Source organism: Parasteatoda tepidariorum, chromosome 1 (assembly GCF_982258835.1).
Source record: "Parasteatoda tepidariorum strain Cologne lab strain chromosome 1, Ptep-v5.0, whole genome shotgun sequence".
NCBI lineage: Eukaryota > Metazoa > Arthropoda > Arachnida > Araneae > Theridiidae > Parasteatoda > Parasteatoda tepidariorum.
Genome location: NC_141755.1, coordinates 46,461,025 through 46,482,412, shown reverse-complemented (window position 1 = coordinate 46,482,412; position 21,388 = coordinate 46,461,025). Strand labels below are relative to the sequence as shown.

At 27.3% G+C, this 21,388-nt stretch overlaps 1 protein-coding gene across 2 annotated transcripts; it reads left to right on the top strand.

The window, feature by feature from the left end:
• Positions 1 to 1,081: 1,081 nt before the first annotated feature.
• Positions 1,082 to 21,341, top strand: LOC107450188 (carbohydrate sulfotransferase 1). Of its 2 annotated transcripts, none has more exons than XM_071179913.2 (4): positions 1,082 to 1,277; positions 13,080 to 13,263; positions 17,085 to 17,308; positions 18,807 to 21,341. In XM_071179913.2, exons 2-4 carry the CDS (start codon positions 13,104 to 13,106, stop codon positions 19,587 to 19,589), a joined length of 1,167 nt encoding a protein of 388 aa, XP_071036014.1. In that variant the 5' UTR covers positions 1,082 to 1,277; positions 13,080 to 13,103; the 3' UTR covers positions 19,590 to 21,341. The 2 variants fall into 2 exon arrangements, with proteins under 2 accessions (XP_071036014.1, XP_015921422.1); XM_016065936.4 differs by lacking the exon at positions 1,082 to 1,277 and adding an exon at positions 3,347 to 3,540.
• The last annotated feature ends 47 nt before the right edge of the window (positions 21,342 to 21,388 follow it).

Here is a 21,388-nt window from a genome sequence, read left to right as displayed (position 1 = left end):
CACCAGAACAAGTCACTGAACCACCAATTTGTCTTGCAATTTCAGCATAAGAGAGGCCATTTTCACTCAATATGACAATCCGGCTTCTTTTTGTAGATGTCCAATTAGTTCTTCTTGTTGATGACATTGTTTAAAATTAGTTTAATTAAAAAAAGGACCTTAAATATTCAAAAACAGCAAAACTCTGTTTAATTGTACTAGTATGCATCATTCCGTAAAATATTTCCACAACAATAACTCTTTTACCATCCAAATAACCTAAACTATAGTGACAGACATTTGATTGGTCCTAAAAACAGTCTTTGTGATTGTCTAGTACGCTTTTATTACAAAACACGTCCTTATTCAAAACGATTTGTGTTTGTTTGTTCTACTAAAATGAGCATAACTCTTTTTGTAATACAGATATTTTAATTCTGTTTTTGTTATTACATTCTACATTAAATTATCTTTAATTTAATATATAAGCTAAGCAATTTAATATTCAATTTAAGTGAAAATTAATATATTCTACAAGCACACAAAGTTGAAAAACATGAAACTTTAAAAAAATGTCCACACTTTGGGCCACCACTGTATCTAATAATTATACTTACAAATGTTAATTTTATTTTTTCGTGAAAAATATGATGCTTTAAAGAGAAACACTGAGGAAAACGAAGCCATCATCTTAGCTGATGAATCTTGTAGTAATATAGTAAATTTAGTAATTTTAGTTAATTAGTATAGTAATTTTAAATTAAAAATATCAGTTAAACATACTTTATTTTTAAAATTTTTTATAATGCAAATACATTTATTTCTCAATTTAAAAGTGTAATTCTGTGAAAAAATATGTGAAACTTTGTTTAAGTTAAATATTCTCACTAATCACTAACACTGAAAAGTTTAGAGGGAATGTCATGGAAAGAAATATCATACAAACTATTTTGCCAAGTGATGAATTTATATGGAAAATACATATTTATTCAGCTTGATCGCTTTATTCAAAACAAGTGACAACTTATAGTTAAGGAAATAAACTAAGAAGGAGTGCTGTATGGGCGATAAGAGAAGATCAAAAATTCCAAAGGAAATTGCAGTCAAATCAATTACTCGTCATTTTGATGAGAGGTAATCGTGACCTACGACTAAGAATACGCATGATTTATGATAACAAGGAATCAAATAAGCATGATTACAAGCAAGATAATTTGTCACTGCAATTTAAAACAATAAGGTTTCTTAGAGTACTCGGAAGGTTTATCGGACGACATTCATGCTATGCTATATTGATGGTAAGTAAAACATAAATCCATCTTAAATTTTTAATGATAAATAATCAATGTAATTGAAACAGATGATTACATGTATGATTACTTATTTGCATGTGATCAGTATGATTACCTGTAATAATGATTACGATTAAAATCAGAATTATGATTATTTATCTAGATTAAGATTTTGATTATCTAAATATCTTTAAAAATGCCCTTAAAAATTAAAAAAAAATCTATCTCCCTAAAAATCATCATAAGTGGCATTAAACTGAAAAGCAATGTCCTTAAAATTTCTCGAAGACATGTTTCATATTACCTTTTCTATGAGAAAAAAATATAAATCATAAGTAGCATTTAAAAATTTAGTAACAAAAAATACGATAACAATAAACTGTTAACAAATATCTTATCTAGAGATTTAAAAATTTAACAATTTTTAAACAAAATCTCCAAGAACATCTAAATTTCATTATGTTATCAATTTTTTTAAGAAACATTTCATTAAATTTAAGGATTGCCCATTGTTTTAAAGAGAATTTATTTATATAGTGAAAAGCTCTGTTTAACAATAACGCTTGTTATTAATGGCTACTTAGAATAACAAAAATTAATGCAAATTTTATGTTAATTAAGAGATAAAAATATAATTCATAAGAAAAATGTGCTTAAAATGAAAATTATCTTTGAACATTCATATAAAATTATTGGAAAAAATTTAAAAAAGGAAACTAATCTAAAAATTTTAAAAATTACTAAAAAAAATGACACTGATTAATGTCCTGAAAAAAAAACATGCAAAAAACCGTCAACATCCAAACTCTGCCTGATTTTGAAAATTAAATCCTAATTTTAAAACAATATTGAAAAGTAATTTATTACTTGTAATCGATTACATTCTTTTGAACTGTTATTACATTTAGTTTCAAATGAAACATTTGATGACGATTTTTTCAATATTTATGTTCATACTTTAAATATTTTCGCTTATGTTTGCTGTTAGACTTATGTTTACAAGGAAAGCTTCACGAAAATGTTATTTCATAATTTTTTTGCAGAAATAATGTGTGCAATAAACCTGAAAATCTTAACATACTTTTCTAATTACAACTATATGTATTTCAGATTTGTAGTTAAATTGAAGTTGTTTTGTTCAATCAGATAGTCTCGTTTTATTTCTAACTATAACTACATTTGTAATTCCATTAAACTGATTTCAAGTGTTTTGTAATTGTTTTTTTATTTTCATTACATATCATATCAAAAGAATTATTCAAGTCTTTGGTTAATAACACACAGTTTCGAATGGCCGAAATAACTTCCTCTGAAAATTTAATGTTTTTTTAAAATTTATTTTAATACTCATTAAATTATTTTTGGGAAAATATTTAATAAGTGTGTGCAAAATTATTTTGTTTCGCTTTAATACCTCTATACACATATTTTTATAGTACAGGAAAATTAACATGGAGAGGACCTGACTGAACTATTATAACCATAATTTTCAGATGGAACTTATTTTTAGAACCAACCTTATGCTGAGAATCAAGAATCGCTTTTGTGTCTGAATTAATTACTTAAAATATCGGCTGATTATGTTAACTATCATGTTTAAATCAGATCAAATCGATTGAGATATTCCATGTTAAAACGGTCTTTAGAACAAAGGTTATGCAGGTGTTGTGTTTTTTTCTTTTTAAATTCGTGCATTGTACATTCAGTCATGCTTTTATTTCATTTGTTGTACACGATATCGCTTTTTATTCATTATTTTAATTCAGATTTTATAGCACTAAAAGTGTTTGTTTTAAAATTATTAATCAAGTGTTTAGTATTGCTGGAAATATTCTTTATCTCTTCATTGTCATTTTAAAAGTTTATTGAACTACAAACTTTGTAAGCAAAAAATAACACCCCTTTCTTTTAAGTAAATAATTTAAACTAACTTTTTTTTTTTAAATAATTTTTTTAATTATATTTCGAGTTTAAAAATATACCAGTCTGACACATGTATGCAATTTTAATGAGGTAACAATACCGTCATACGAATCAGAGGAGTTCAAACAGTCTCGTATATTTGGATGGAATCCCATTGTTTGGCGAGATCTGCTTTGGCGACGATTCAAGAAACTTTCATTTACCGCGTGTTTTATCCGCTCAGCAGACACGAGGAAAAGAGTTCTTGGCTTCGATGTCTACGGGCGCCACTATAAGAACATCCTGTTAAAATGTTACAAAGATGATTATTTGTTATATATTATGGCATTTAGAAAGCATGCATAGGGTAAGTTTTACTTTAATTTAGGATTTGCTTTATTTGTTGCTCAAACTAAATAAATTTGTTTTCGAAAAATTATATAGGTTGATAATAATTTTCAAACTTTATTATTATTGTTGCATTTATTAAAAACTTATCAGAAATTCAGATTTGACAAAAGAATAAAAAGTTAAAGTAAATTATTTTTCAAAATATAGTTTATTCAAAAAATAAAATATTAAATTAAATCATTTTTTGTCAAATTTCATAGTAAATACTGTAAACTGGGAGTTAAGGATAAAATTACGAAGTAAAGAATATTACTATGTAAGGGAGAACGAAAAAAAAAATCTTTTTTGATAAGAAAAAGGTATTTTTCCTTTGGAACATTGTAGTGTTAATACATTTAACTTTTGCTCGTACTTTTTTTAAAAAGAGATAAAAATAAACAAATTCATAAATGAATCATTGAATTAACTACAAAGTATAGTTTTAAAATAAAAAACCAATTAATATTTTCGAAAAGGAAATGCAGCAAGCTAATTAATGGGTCATAATTATTACTTTAATTAGAATATTGTCAGTAAAAATTGTGATATAAAGTTATTTTTTTAATTATGCATTTTTTTCACAAATTTTTTAAATTTTTTTTTTGAAAAGGTTTACTTATTTTATTAGTTTCAAATTTGGTGTAACAAAAAAAAGAGAAAGACCGTTTTACTTAATAATTCACTCCCAACAACAATTTCTAAATTACTTTAAATTAAATTTTTCATTTTTAATAAATGCTTACCTTCTTTTAATATCAATAAGAGAAAAATTAAATTTCACTTTTCTACATGAAAGATTTCATACCCATTTCACATTTTTTCATCATATATAATAATTTTCAGTATAAAGATATTTTTCTTTTCATGAACTATTTTATCACGATTGCATTTTTCTTAAAAAAAATTAATTAAGATTTATTAAAAAAAATACAGCAAATAAGTTAAACCAAATACACTCATTGCCATAAAAATTAGCTCATGTTTAAAGAGCTGCCAGAATGAAACGAAATTTGCATACGTAAGTTCAACCTTGATATCAGTAAGTGATTAAAAATTTAAAGCAAAGTAATCATTTATTGCAAGACAAACTAATGGAGGTTTTAGTGTTTTCTTGGGCGACTGTTTTAGTGTTTTTTAGCGCGACTGCAGCATACGAGTCGCTTATTATGTCCACCGACATATCATTCTACAGTCGCTGTGAAAACTCTGCTAAATCGAAATAGCTCGGAGACTGTCCGTCCCAAGTGGTTCCACAAAAGCTCGTTCGATGACAAATCTGGGGAATAAGCAGGCTAGGAATAGATAGTAATGTGGCATTCCGTGACGCCCTTTCTGTGTTTCACCGAACATTGTCTTGTTGAGAAATGGCCAAGTGAAGTTGTATGATATTTTTTCTTTCTTTTTTGTTGCAAATTTAGCTTTATATATTTTCACAAGAAATTCTTCACGAACGGAATTCATGACGTGAGAAATATTTACAATGTTTCTTCGAAGCACATTTAAAAAAAAGTACAAATTCCTTTTTGTTTTATGGCTGGGATTTACTTTTAGAAAATTCAAATATTTGACTGAAAGACATCTTAATGAATATTGTGATTGAATTTCAGTTAAATTTAAAATGTAAGTGTTTTTTTTTAAAAAAAAGAATACTGTTGTCAAAGCGTGATTAATAAAGTTATCAAAATTGAGAAATTGAACAATAATATTTTAGTTTTTTTGGGAGAAAGAAGTTAAATTTAACAATAATATCATCTATATATTTTAAACATTTCACGAACGCACAGAATTAACTTAATAATCTATTTATTTTATTAGAGGTATTTATTAAATAAAATCACTGTGATTTGTTTTCGAGTTTAATTCTTAATCGGCGTTCAATATAGTATTTAACATTTTAAAAGTACAATTTTTTTCTTAAAATTATTATTCTACAAATACTCTTATCATTTAGTCTCTTATGTTTATGAAACTTCAACAAAGTTTTAAAATCGAACTTTACTAAACCGTTTAAAATGATTTCTTTTTTCTTTTAATTTCTAATACAAATGTCATTCAAGCTCTTTATTCAGTTAACTAAGAAATCAGAAATGTAAATATTGAAAGATTTCATTACTCAATTCCTCATTCACCCCACTTTTTTCTAGAAAAGTATTATCGTTTTTAGCATCAAAATATGGATTTGGATAGTTTTCTTGCGTAGTTTTTGACGTGTTTATAAACTCATCTTTTTTTATTACCTTTGTTTAAGTAAAGCATCATTCAAGATTTTAAATGTGGTTATTTCTTTTTGATTAATTATAAACAGTCTCTACATTATACTTTCGATAGTAAATATACATTAACTTATCATATTGTAATATACATTAACTTATCATATTGTAATATACATTAACTTATCATATTGTAATATACATTAACTTATCATATTGTAATATACATTAACTTATCATGATTCTAATTAACTCATCACTGAAAATTTGCTCAAAATAAAACTCTTGTTGTGACGCAATTCATAACCTGAATAGGGTTGTTTTTGTGTTTTAGTTTGATCAAAAATAAATTTGAAAGTTTGAAGGTAGAAAAATATTCCAAAATGTTTGCACTTTACGGAATAAAGTTTTTTATGTTTAAAAGTATAATGTGTTCATAAAAATGACGCGTTTCTTATGCAGGAAAAATTAGTTCAAAGCATGTAATGTTTTAAAACCAGACTTTAAAATATTCTTGCACTATTTTAATTATTATTTGAAGACTTAAAAACTTGCACTCAATGGTGTCCGAGTGATGGTCTCGGCTAATCTCTAAATGCTGCTAGCACTGATTACTTAGGTTCCTTTACTTCTTGCACTTTATCTTATCACCCTAATTCAATAAGTGTCATTATGTAATTCGCATTCGTTCCGGGTAACAATTTTAAATTTTATGTAGAAACCAGTATACAATTGCAAAGTTACTTAAATTGTCAAAATTAGAAATAAATAAATGCTGAATTCGGACTTTATTTAGAAAAAAGGATACATGAAGATTATAGATTCTAATATGATCAAATATAAAAAAATAATATAATATAAAAAAAATAATATAATATAAAAAAGAATAATATCATATAAAAAGGAATAATATAATATGAAAAAGAATAATATAATATAAAAAAGAATAATATAATATAAAAAAGAATAATGTAATGTAAAAAAGAATAATATAATATAAAAAAGAATAATATAATATGAAAAAGAATAATATAATATAAAGAAGAAGAATATAATCTAAACAATAAGGAACTCAAAGGGAATCTTTCACATATAAAATGATATAATTCAAAAAAGAAAAAAAATTAAAAAAAAGCATAAGGTTTTGGAGGTTTATGTGTGAGACGATCAGGCATGATATAGGAAATACGGGTTGAGAAACTGTAATATGACATGATATTTAAACCATGGTGCTTGGACTTAAGATCATTTATTGTTAAAGAAACTTTAAGCTTGAAAGAGAAATAGATTTAAGCTAGACTATGCGAGAATTAGTAGCATAATCCCTGATATATTTTATATAAATTATACGCTAATTAATTAAATGAAACTAACATCTATTTTAATGAAATAAGTAATTTGGTGCTTTTATGATGTTTTAAAAAGACCATAGAATCAGGTTAACGTAGTTTACTTAATACTTACGTTAATTAAACATTTTAGTTTAGCAAATTATCTTAAGAACAACTGAGACCATGGAGGCATAGTAAGCAATAAAATCAAAATAACAAACAATTTTAATAATAATAGTGGTTTTTCACACAAAACAGCATTCCCATTCTTCTTCTTCTTTTTGGTAAGAAAATATGATTTTAAGTCAAAAAAGCTAATAAAAATTGCAAATAAATTCCTGCCGATTCGCTCATTCTAGATAAGTGGGGGAGAGGAAGATTTCTTTAGTTTTTTTTTCTAACATTCATTGCAAAAGTTGGTAACCGATTGAAAAGGTCTAAATATCCTAATGCATCCTGAAAATTCCTTGCGAAATCCTTTGCTTAATAATGCTTATCTTCTTATTTAATTTTTTAACTTGAAAAAGTTAAAAAAAAATCTTGTAATTTCGAACGATATGCTGAATTTAGAAAGAAAGAAGAAAAAAAAACTAGAAATATCTGAAAATATGCAAAATACTAATTAACAAACCTAATCCTATAATTGTATTAGCTAAAATATTTGTAAAAATATTTATCCGAAAAAAATATCGAGGGTTTATTAAAAAATGTACATCTGTTTTATGATTTATTGAACTGTGTTATGAACATTTCATACAAATTATTAAACTTAAAATCCGTGCAATTAGTATCAAGCTGAAGTTCTCTTTTAAATTTTTTATCTTTTAGCAATACAAAAGTAACCCAAAAAATTTTAGTTTCATTTTGAAATACTATACAGTGTGTCAAATAAATAAATAAATAAACTACCCTGATTAACTGTTGATCTCAAATCATTAAGTTGATCGGATCAAACTTAATGATTTGAGAGGTTCACCTCAAATATGCTAATTAATTAGTGCAGTCGATATTTTAAATTATGAAATCAGACACAAAAGTGTACTTTCGCTGAATAAAAAGACATTTTTTTCGACGCATTTGGATTTTTGAGCCCAAAATATAGGGGTTGCAGCAATCTGAGAAATATGGTTCCCATAGTTTGATCATCTTAAGCTTGGACCCCATAACGTTAATTTTATTTTTTATGTACTTCACCATATCTCGAGCACTTTTAAAGCGAAATGAAAAATTTTACACATTATTATGTAATGCAAAGATAATTTAATGCGAAAGTGAATTTTAGTAAATATTTATTATTTTATTTAATAATAGTCGAAAAAATTTTGAATTGCAAAGTATAAATTTTTTACATCATTTTACTTCATCAAGTACGTAATTTTGCATGGCGAAATATAAAATTTGACTGAAATCGGTTAAATAGTGAATCAGATTTTAAAAAAATTTGAGTTAAAGTCTTTTTTTAAAATTTTGCTGAATATTTATAAAGTTATAGTAAAAAAAAAAAAAAAAAAAAAAAAAAAAACGTAAGATAAAAAGAAATTGTTTTTATTTTATTTTATAGAAATGTCCATCCATAAGTATGTTTGCGATATTTTGTGCAGCTTTTGCACATATAATAATCAAAAATGGTGATCGGCCTGTGTAGGGGTTAGGGAACTGCCCTTGCATCAGAAAGGTTCTGGGTTCGAATCCCGGGCAAGGCATAGATGTTCTTTCCTTCTCTGTACAATCTGTCCTTACTGTGGGAGCAACGTTGCCCCTGAAAGAGTGGTCAACAAATCTGCCCTTTAGATACCTGTATAACCTAGGTCATTATCCAGGTAGACACTGAAAAAGAAAATTAACCAACTTGTCGCTCTATTTTTTGGCATAAGGTGGTCAAAAACATACTTTCTCATTCACAATTTATTGCTTGTCCCTCAAACTTCTAAAAGCTTTAAACTTTATTGATATGTATGAGAAATCACACAAAATACTTCTAAAGTTTTTGAAATAATTTTCTAAGTATTTCTTGAGATTTATGAAAAAAAAGGATTCAGTATAATAAATAGATTTGTTCAACCACTGTATGTATGTGTGCGTGTCATCATATATCAACCATGAAAAATACTAAAAGAGACTAATTAGAAATGCTTAAAAGTGTTTTATTTCTCCAAATGGTTAAATATTTCTTTACTTTTATTTAAATGGTAAAGGAAATTAGATGGGACTCCAGCAGTAGCATTAAGTCTTATTATCTTACCTAAATTTTGATATTTTATCCATGAGTACTTTGCATGTTTGAGAAGTTCAATTATGGAATCTTGTTAAGAAACTTTATTCGATATAAACTACTCTATTGCTTTTATTTAGGATGAAGTATTAACAAAAAAAAGGCACTGTACAGTGAATAAAAAAATCAATAATTTAATGAATGTTTTCTTTTATCCATTTGTTTTTATCTGTTAGATATTGTCATTGCCATTATTAGAAATGTGCTGGAATATGTAAAATAGGAAATCAATGTTTAAAAAATTAGGTTCCTGAAACAAATGTTCTTATAAATGTAAACAGTTATCCTATTTTGGTACAATATTTCAAAATGGATTGGGTGTGTTTTGTGGATCGTAGTTTCTCGGTCAAATCAATGAAAATACCTATCAGCATGGTTTCTTAGCAACCGCAGCGTGACCAGCTGAGTCTTATCCATGTAATACTAGGAGTTGGTTAGAAAAAAAAAATGTGTGACGTTGCTTAAATGTATATATATATATTTTGAGTTCTTGGGACACTGTTTTTAATAAAAACAGATAAAACAAATACACATATTTTCTGCTGAGTAGTACCTCTGATGTCAAAGTATTCGATCACACAGAACTATTTTGCGTCTGGAGGCAATTAATTTCAGACAAATAATTCTCACACATTAAACTGAGAAAATCCATTGTGCTACACCGGTATTTTATCGTTGCAGGACAGGTTAGTAGATTTTATTTTTTTTAAAGAAAGTAAAGGATGTTAATTAGAAAACAACAATATCTATTAAATTATTCTTCATTATAAGAATTTCAAAGTTTTGCTTCTTTCTAAGAAGAGGTTTGAGCTACATAATATCTTTCTAAATAAAGGAAGTGATTAAGCAATAAAAATTACTTGGCATATCACATTGAGTCCACTGAATTAGTATCAATTTATAGTTTATCGAATATTATTATGTTCATTTTATTTTAATGAGAATATGCTGCAACCCGTTATTAAATTTATTTAAGAAGAATCAACTATATTTTAAAATATGAGTGAGAAAATGGGTATACTTTGTGCTTTATGTAAATGAAATAAAACAGTGTCAATGAAGTACAAAGAATGCAACAATAACAGCCATAGTTTTGGCCATAGTTCATCTGTGATTGAAGAAAATAGATTGCAACCAGGGACAAAACATGGCTTGACTGATGGGAAGAAAACAGAAGATAAAAATTAATCGATTTTAAAACATTCTAAAAAATCATTAACTTATTAGTAGAACAGCAAGAGCAAGGGCAATGTCAGTGGCTAAAGAGTTTCAGCAGAAGCAAATAAATTTCAGTTGTGTGATAGAAAATTGTCCTGATTTTGAACACACCATTCTAGCAAAATTCGAATAAAAGAGTTTACTGGAAAGCGATAGTAATTTTATATTGATAGAATCAATAATATTCGAAGGAAATCTACGGTCTGTTGTAATAGCTTTTAGTTGAGGACTGTTAGAAGAACATTTAGAGGGATGGTAAACGAACGATATAATAGCAGTTGCCTTTTGATTAGGGAGATATGATAAAATTAAGAGGAAGGAAGGAAACGGTTTCCGATAAACAATAGTAAAGAATAGAACATCAAAGAAAAATGAAACTTATTACGTGTGTCCCGGTCCATAAGTTATGACTTTTCAAACCCCCGAAATGCTGCAAAAACCGGATATTAATCTATACACCGGTTATTAAGTGGGGCATTCGCTAATCATGAAATATCGATGTATTATGAGCAATGAGAGGGAAAAGAATAACTCTATATCAACTTACACCTTTAAAAAATTTTTAATGTGTCAATCATTATAAATTTTTCATTTACTGATTAATTGATCGTCTCTTGACATCATTAATCATCTTGATATTAACTCATCGTTGTTTGAGGGAAATGCATCATATCTAAAGAGTGCAATTTGAAATATTTTTGAAAATTTTGCAGGCATAATAATGATTTTATGTTATTTAAATTTTGAAATTTTTATCTACTGCTTAATTGATCGTCTCATAACATTTCTTAGCGCATCATTGCTTGAGAGAAATGCATCATATCTAGAGAGTGCAAACTGAAAGATTTTTGATCCTTTTCCACCTCTTCCATTTGAATTTTCTTATGTCGTTTATTGAGTTTGAAGTAAATCATTGCTACCATTTGTGTTGAGTGCTGATTTGGGCACTCTAACATGGACACCTATCATCTCATACTATCTTACATTTGCACTTGCAAATAAATTACCCTTTGCATGTACCATGAAAGCTAATATGTTTCTTACAAAATATGATTTATGAAAATATTATCAAAATAACATATATGTTCACTAATATGTATATAATAAAAAAAGTCAAATAATTCCTAAGATATGCTTTTTTTATTTAATTTAAATTACTTTTGTTTTATAATATAATACATTTATTATGATCAAAAAATAGACTCATTGAAGGTTTGTATACTGTGCTGATGTTCACATTAAAATAAACAAGAAAAATTTTTTTCTTAAATATTCTTATATGAAAATCATCTTATGACTACGATGTAAGCTTTCTCAATTCTACTACTCCAGAGATGCTCCGAAGTTCCCTTAAAGAAAATGTTTACATTAATTATAAGAAAAAGTTCTGGGTCACCATGCAATTTTCACTTAATTTTAAGCGTTTTTGCCATAATATTTTATTTAGATGCTAGCATAATTTGTACTCCTGAACCTGCAGGTAAATCGAATGAAAACTGTTTATTTCATCTTTAGTTCTTTTTATTTTGATTGAAAATATCTGTTATTAAATTTTACAAGAGTTTAGAAGACAATTTCTGTATTGAATCCTCAGTATGCATGCAAATCAAAATGGTTTCTTATAGCTATATTTTCAAATGAAGATTTGTGTGCACTTTACAAAACACCCTTTCTAAGCCCTATTCAAATTAAAAAAATATTGCTGAAATTAGCTGAAAACAAGCTCTTTCATATAGCGTTACTAACGAAAATTTATAATTATTCGGAGGATTCACCATCCCCTCGCTTACCACACCAAACCCTGTGGTTGTATCTCATTCACCATCTTTTTTTATTAAAGTCAGCATTTTTCAAAGGAAAAAAAATCATTTTGCTTATAAAATATAGTATTATTATAATTTAATGCTACAACATGTTAACCGTAACGAAATGAAAGATTACAGACACTTCAAAATTGATAAATTTTACTTGGAAAAAAAATTAAAGATTTCAAAAAAAGCACTTGAAAATAGGATAACGTTCGTGCATTTATTTTAAAAGAAAACAAAGCTTGCATTTAGTTCATGCATAAAAAGGACCCTTTCAGCATTTCAAATTGTAGCTTTCTACTTGCATTTTATCAAGCTATAAATGGCTCTTCATGTTATTTTGTACTTACAATTTTAATAGCTAATAATTTTTGAATTAAATTTCAAATCTTTAATTTTTTTCATTCATTCCTACTGTCTAGACATTTTCTGCTCATCTTCTCAATCCCAAAACAAAACGTAACTTAAAGTCTGAAAAAAAAAATCGCAAAAAGCATTTAATATTGCAATATCTTCCGAACAAATTGGAATTTCTAAACTTTGGACAAACTAGATTTTCAAACATTTCAGAACTTGAGAAAATTGAAGGAAAAATTAGATTTTGGAGGAGGAAATCGGGATACAATGATGAAACTTTTTTACTGTGTGAATAAATGTTAATTTGCTTATTTTCACAGAAAGATGATGAGAGCTGACCTAAGATGAGTCTTGATTTAAGACGTCACATCACTCACAACGTTTTAGGACAGCATCATCGTTGGCGTCGTTACTTTCCCTGTGTCCTCTTTGCTTTGATAATCGCCTTTTTACAATTTTATGCCCTCGTTGGAAACACTTACTTCATCAAAAATACACTTCAAAGTAAGTGAATCTCAATCTTACTGCCATATCGAACACTAACTTACAGTATTTTTACTCCTCTTTAAGTTATTCAATCAAAGTTAGAAAACTTTAGCACCTCATGTAGTTAGTATAGGTCGTAAATATCCATGCGTGGAAATATAGTTAAAATAAAATGATTCGGAATGATTTCCGATGCTCATTTTAATTTCCAAATTCATAGGTAAACTCATGGGTATAGTTTTTAAATTCATAGTATTTCCAATGTATTGTTTAAATTACATTTAAATAATACTTAGATATGAGAAGTAGAAGAAATATGAATTTATATTACTTTATAATCAGATTAAAGTAATTTCATGCCTAATCAACATTTTGGCTTGACAAAAATATCGACGATAACTGTAAATCAAAAGTAAAAGTACCATGAATGATCATTTTATTTGTTAAATTATCTTGACTATGATTTTCCACAAATTATTTCTTTAATAATTTTAGGATATTAAAAAATGAATGCCCCACCTCCTGAAATAAATTTCCAAGGGAAGCAAAATTTAAATTTTGAATGTTTAAAACTAAAAAATACATTATAAAAGAGTGACCACTTTGTTTACAATTCGAGAAACAAAACGAAACATAGTTGCATTTCAATTGAGAAAAAATTCTGTTTCCAATTTTTTGAACAGATACATTTTTTTACTAATTTAATTGATTTCAGTAGTATTCTATAATTGACCAAACACGCGAAGTTTCTGGGAAAGAGTGCTACAGTTCTTAATATCAGAGAAGTAGCTAAATTTCCCAAAACCTACGAAATTTTTTTTCTGAAAATGGAAAAACAATAGTTTAATTCCTAAAATAGTATTTTTTTACATTTCTTATGGCTAAATCTATTTTTTTTCATTCCGTCTTCCAAAAAAGTAACATTTCCGTTAGAGTTTACAATGATTGTCATGACAACCAGTAACAAGGACAAAAACCGGCTTCGTTCGTGCAATATTAATGATGAAATGGCACTAAACGAATAACATAGTTTTTTCTTTTTAAATTAACAATACTTATAACTTTCAAAGTCATGCGTCTAATACCTTGTAAACAAGCACACAATGTTAAACTAACATTGAAGTTTGTTTACAAAACAACTAAATTGAAAAGAAACGTATCTCTTTGTTCTGCACGATTTTTTTTTCTGCTTTTTCTTTCTTTGAATAATATATAACAAATAATTTTTGAACTCTAGCAAACACAGTTTTTTTCTTTCCTTTTTGCAAATCAATTTGAAACAGATTTTTGCGGCATTCATAACATTCAATCTTATTTAAATTTTGTTTTAAAACTGTTCATTTAAGAAATACCTATTGTAATGCAACGTGATAGGTGAAATGTAAACATTTAAACGCATGTCTTTCATTGTACATTGGATAGTTCGAAATACTTGAAAATACAACTTAAAAACTCTTAAAGAAAGTCATCCAAACAATCTTAAGTTACCCTCATTTTTTATCGTTTTCTTTAGAAGAGTTTTAATCATGATTTTGTTGGAAACATTTGTTCTAATAGAATCGTTTTTGCTGTCATAAAAAAGTGCGAATTACTTGAATAAAGAAAACAAAAGAATCAAAAAACTTATTTCTGGCCAATATAAGTTGATAAAACTCTAAAACATAAAATGCAGCTCTAAATTATTAAAATATTAAACATAATTAAAAGAGAAAAACAGAACATTTTAACCTTTCATTTAAGGCTTCTTTTCTTTACCAAAGCTTCCTCGTGACAAGAAAAGGCTTTTCGTATTTAAAATTTTATTTACAAGGAATAAAACAATTGAATCATGTGGAACCTTTTATAATGAACCTTATAATAGAATGGAAATAAAAAAGTATTAAATGCATTAATAAATAAAAATTACACATTTTATTTGTTATAATGAGGACATCATCAAAAATAATTTTATTTGCGGAATTTCCGTTTTGAAATAGCTAAAAAAGGAAACTCATAACAGAGGAGAGGATTTTGAAATACCTTGAGATAGCAAATTTAAAAAAAAACCAAAACTCCTTTATTTTCATTTATTCAACTTTATTCTCATGATAGCATTGAGAAACTTTTTAAATTGTAATGCAATCCAGTTTTTAGACAGCATATTAATGCATTTCAGTAATGAGTGAAAAACCTTTAAATCACCCATCATATTGCACTATAGTCCTGTTACACCAGGAATTGAACATTGAATTTTCAAACCATAACACAGAATGAGAGAATATAACGGAATTTTAAATAATTCTAAGCATGACTATTTAGACTATACATCATTTTCAGATATTCATCATAGGTAAACTAAATTATAGTATTATCGGAACAATATGTTAAAAATGTTTCGCATTTTTGAAAACAAAAAGCAGCATTTTTAAGAATTATCATTGGAATGTTCAAAGTGATGGTATTAGGATAAAACATTCTTGAAATATAATATTTACTTTTTGAATTAATAGTTCAGTTCCTTAGTTATTCAATATGGAGATAATTATAAGAAATCTTGAAATAGTTTTTAAAGTTGTGATTTGTGATGTCCATTACGGATACCAGATGATAACCCCAGGTGAGCTTTATTTGCAATCTTGAATTTATCGAATGGAAGAGGGGTAAAAATGGAAGAGGGATTTAAACTTTGACTAATAGTTCTTAAGTTTTAAAGGGGTTTTATGAGTAAGAATTATCAAAAGTTACTATTTTCGATTGTACAACCTATTTAGACTACGAAAATTTTTATCTAAACAATTCAAATAATATAACTAGGTATTTATTTTACTCTGAATTGAAGAAGATTAAAACAAAAGCAATCGAAATAATTCAAAAGTTACTAATTTCATTATTTATAAGAAATATAGCTTTGTACTTATACTCACCTAAATGTCTGATACTGCTATATTGACAAGAGAAATAATGTATTTTTTGTGTTTGTTTTTTTATAATGAATTGAATGGAGCCAAAATAAAAGCTGATTGGTCTGATGGCTTGGAAATTACGAGAGTTTCCAGCATTGAAATTATATATTTCCTTTTTACGCATAAAACACTTATAACTTCGAAACAATTAGCTACATAGACTCATTTGTAATTTAATGAATTTAGCGGGAAAAAATACATGAAACAAATGTCTCACTTATATGGAATTATCAGCCTATTAAGAAATGTAGTTTTTGTACCATTATACATTTCTAATTTTTTAAACTTCTGAACTATAAGTTCCATGGACTTGGTTTTGTTTCATTCAATTACACGTAAAGAAAACTTCCTTATTTTTATAGCGATGCAAGACATGAAAGTAGTAAGAGGCAAGAAACTAAAATTTTTTATGAAAACTTACAAACTTTTTTACTCATTCCAATCTCATTCTATTCAGCGAGAAAATCATAAGAAAAAAAAATAACTTACAGTATTTTTTATACTTCCTACTTTTAAAAATCTATTTTGGATTCTAAACTAAAAATCTTAAACTTAATGCTGGCTTCATTCTTTTCTTGTTCAAAAATACACGCGGAAAATTACCTCACTATTTTGGAAAGCAATTTTTGAGTGCATGCTTTATTTGACACCCTTTTTCTATCAGTAAAATTAAAATTATACTTTAAAAGCTATTGGTAATTGTACAATTTCTAAAACAACTTATACAAAACCCGTATAAAGTCATTTTTTAAACTTAAATGCTAGCCTGTATATGATATAGGACATAAAATTTTTTGAATTAACTTCAATCGGTAAATAATAATACAATTCTTAAAATCATTATACCTTTTTTTTCTTCATGAAATTACAACATATTTGAAAATCTCTTCCATCCAGCTTTGTCTAACCTTAGACATCCTAAAGAAAACAACGATCTGCACGTCCTGCTGATATCATACGCAAGAACTGGATCATCATTTGTCGGAGATTTGCTGCAGAGTCTGCCTAACAGTTTCTACTATTTTGAACCTTTGCATTTTCTGAGCAGTCCTGTTTTCAACAGTAGTCACGAAGAAGCTAGAGAACTCTTGAATAGGCTCTACAACTGCAATGTCACATCAGTAAGTTTACATCGGAATATGTAAAATAATTAGGTAGATTTTAGCATTAAAACTAATTCGCTTACATTTTAAACTTATCGGTAAAAAAGACGTTGTGATTACCACAAAATGCTTTCTTTCTGGTGTGAATGTCGCAAATAACAGGGTGAGCACTAAGCTTTATTTATTAAATTAATTAAAATTAAAGACGTGTGCAAATAAAACCAACAAGATATGTTTTTCTCTGTCTTTTTTTGGAAAAATAATGCTTACACATTTACTCTTAATTTAAAAAAAAATATTTGGTGGAATATTTCAATGCTTCGTAAGTATTAACAAGTATACGCTAATTATTGTTGAGTATATCATAGAAAGGTTGTCTAGAAGATTTCTGCTTCGATTTAAAAACCTCAAAAAGTAATGTATTTATAAAATACTTTAGCATTTTGATGGTTCTGAAGTGGTGATCTTAATTCAAAAGTGTGTTTCAAGTTTTTGGAAATGATTCCTCCGAATAAGGATTTTCAAGAGTTTCTTGAACGATAGTTAATATTTTATAAATGTATTATTTAAAAAAAATATATATATAGAAAATCAAAACAATGAGTAGGTTAAAAAATAGTATATGTGTCTAAAATATAATTGATATGTTTCAGTTGGAAAGTTTCCTTTAAATTCAATATGACTTTTATTTTTATTAAAAAGTTGTTTTAAATTCCAGGGTGATATATTTCAGATATTTGCAAAAATTATTGCATATTTTGAATTATTTTGAAGTTTTGCGAAAAAAAATTCATGTTATTTTTTGGCTCAAAAATGTTTAACAAGTTCAATTTCAATAAGTTGAAGCACAAGAGGCAAAAATGATTGAATTCCAGTGAGAGTTTAAAATTGTCCATATGCGAATGTAGTTCAGAATGTATAGTAGTCGTCGAACGTTGAAATTTAATCTCATCTCTGTTACAAATTAATTTAATAATTTCGAGTATGGAAGGCTATTCAAATCACCCTTAATTATCTTTATTCAATCGATAACACCCTATGATATGAACCCGATGGTGTTCATACTACTACTGTGTATATCTCAGAAACAAAAAGCGGATGCTTATTTTTTTTATAAATAATAATAAACTTATATGAATTTTTACGATGGTTAATGATTTAAAACTTTATTATTCGTTCATCCAAGCAGAGACTGTTGAAGGAATTCAATGAATTTGTTATGAGATCATCAGAAGGATTGGGAACAGAAGTGCAGTTGATTGTTGGATATCTAAAAGACGTTATGATTAGAAAACCGAGCTTTCTTTTAAAAACTTTTTCATCTTGAAAATTAAATACTTTAACATTTACTCTGTGTTCCAGAATATTTAAAGAAGTAATCATTCCCTTTTAATAACACTTTTAATTTCTTGATACGTCCAGTTTTAATTTTTTATAATTCTCTTCTAGCGTTACTTTTTGTTAAAAAAAGATTTAATGACCTAATGTTTTTTAACTGGTTTTTTTAATATTTTAGGTTCATGACTTCATGAAATGGCAAAAGAGTCACTCCAATTATATGAAACTGAAACGCAGTTTTAGATATTGGAAAGAGTGCACTAAACTTCGTTCCTGTTACAATGGAACATTTTTGGACTCTTTATGCAGGAATCAGAAATTGATCATCGCAAAAACAATTCGAATCAAGCTTAAAGAAGCGGCAGAACTATTTGCAACACACCCACACCTCAATCTTAAGATTATCTATTTGTCTAGAGACCCAAGAGGTACTTTAAATTCTAGAACGAAGTTTCCAATCTCATCATGGTGCAAACATGATCCAATGTGCTCGAATCACAAAGTATTTTGCTCTGCTTTGAACGAAGACTTGCAAACCGCGTGTGTGTTGTTAAATGAGAGACCAAACGATTTTATGGTGATCCGTTATGAAGATTTGTGCCTGAATCCTTTAGCCATTTCAAATAGAATGACACAGTTTCTTGGGTTTTCTGACATACCTGGTGAAATGGAAGAATTTTTACAAACCCACACAGTTTTCATTGGCAACATAAAAGAAAAATCCAGAAAACAAGGCCTCGATGTTCCTTATTCAACATTCCGAAATTCTTCGATAACTGCCACTTCCTGGCGACAACAGATGAAGTTTGAAAAAATGATTGAAATACAAGACAATTGCAAGAATGCCTTAAAAGGATTGGGTTATTACTCTTACTCTACACCCGGTTCAGTGAGATCGAATATAAACTTTGACAGTGATTTAGATAATGCAATGGAATCATTTTGCTCAATGAACCACTGAATTCGGTGATGATGTTAAAGTTATTTTATTTCAAATGAGTTACTTTTTTTACTTGCGTTAGATTCTTTCGAAAATATTTTGCAATATGATATTTAGGTTAAAGGTAGTGTGCCATATTTATGTACCTGGTAGATGTGTTAATTAAGAAAACTGCGTCAACCGCAGCATTTTTTTTGTTAACTAAATAACCCCCAGAAACTACAACAGTGACTTCATTTGCTCCAAAAAATTATACAGGAATATAACGTTGTCATGTTTTGCGCGATCAAAATTAGTGAGCACCCCACTGCGATATATATGTCCGTCATCAAGAATTTGTCATACATTGTTTGGCCTCAGATCTTAATTTTATGTCGTTAATGTCAAAATTTGTTACACGGGCAGCTCATCTTGCTTTCATGCATGGAATGTATTCTGCCCTGATTCACCTCTTTCGAATGCCACGGGTTTTTTGTGCAAGTTTTTGCTTTCGACTGTTATTTAATTTTATCGTTATTAACGTAAGCTTTTCTGTTTCACATGTATTTTATTCCCTGCTTTAAGGTCTGACGAATCTCGAGAAAGGACGTTTTTTTATTTTTTAAAACATTTCGATTTTTTCCACCTTCATAATTTTGGAAAACAATGAAGATTTTATATAATCAAGAATTATTTTGTATTTCACATAAACAAGCAATTTTTAAGCATCAGCTGTGATAGTCTGAATATATTTCAAGAGCTCTTTAAATAATTTTTGAGAGTTCCAAAAAGAAATTTTTTGGTAACTTTTGATATAATGAGTGTCATGTGCACTTTATGTTTTCGAGTAGGCACTTTAGAGTTAATAATTATTTAGATGTCGAATATGGAGTAAGGTTAAAAATGACTCACAAAATGTTCCTTTCCGAAAGACTTGGATTTGAGAACGTCGAAAAATAAACCATGAATTCCGCCAGAATTCACAAATCAAGATATACTATTGTTAGTCAATTCCCGACAATTTTGTATTTTTTAAAGAAAAAAATACCAAAACATTTTAATTAAAGTTGTCAAAATCATAGTAATAGACTTAGTTATATTGGTTCTAATAAGTAAGGCACAATTTTTTTCTTATTGTTTTTACAGATAAAAAAATTTTATCTAAGAAAATAATAATTTTTTTTAATTTATATTTTTTGATATTATGTTTCGATTTTGCTAATTCTAATGAATTTTAGTTTTTAACGATTGCAGTAAGTTTTTAAAGAACATACAGCAGCGTTTCAAGTCTGGCTGATCATTTCTTGGTTGTTGGCGCTTTTCGGGTAATCGACTTGTTTGGAGTCGCTTTGACAGGAACTTCTTTAAAAAAAACCTTCATGCTTCCCTTTTTTTATCTTGATTTCAATAATTTGTTCTGCAAAACTCAATTGTATGAATAAGTCAAATCAAACAAAGTTATTTGCGGATTGTATTTTTCTAAAGTTATAAAGAATAAGTTTCACATATCTATTAGTAAACATTTTAGTTATTCATTTTTATGATTAAAAGTTCAATGATAAGTATTGCATGGAATAAAATTTTGACAACTTAATTTTTTCTTGCCTATTTTAGATCTAACATCAATAACAATAATTTAAATCTAACAGAAATAATTTAATGAAACTGAAATACTGACCTAATGATCGGTATTTTATTGTTATTTTAATTGTATATAAATGAAACTATTGCGTTTTCATTGTTTGTTTGTTTTAATAATTTTCAATAATATTAAATAAAAATACTTTTCTTTATTGTTTGTTGCATTTTTTATCTTAAATATAGCAGGTAAAAAATTAGGA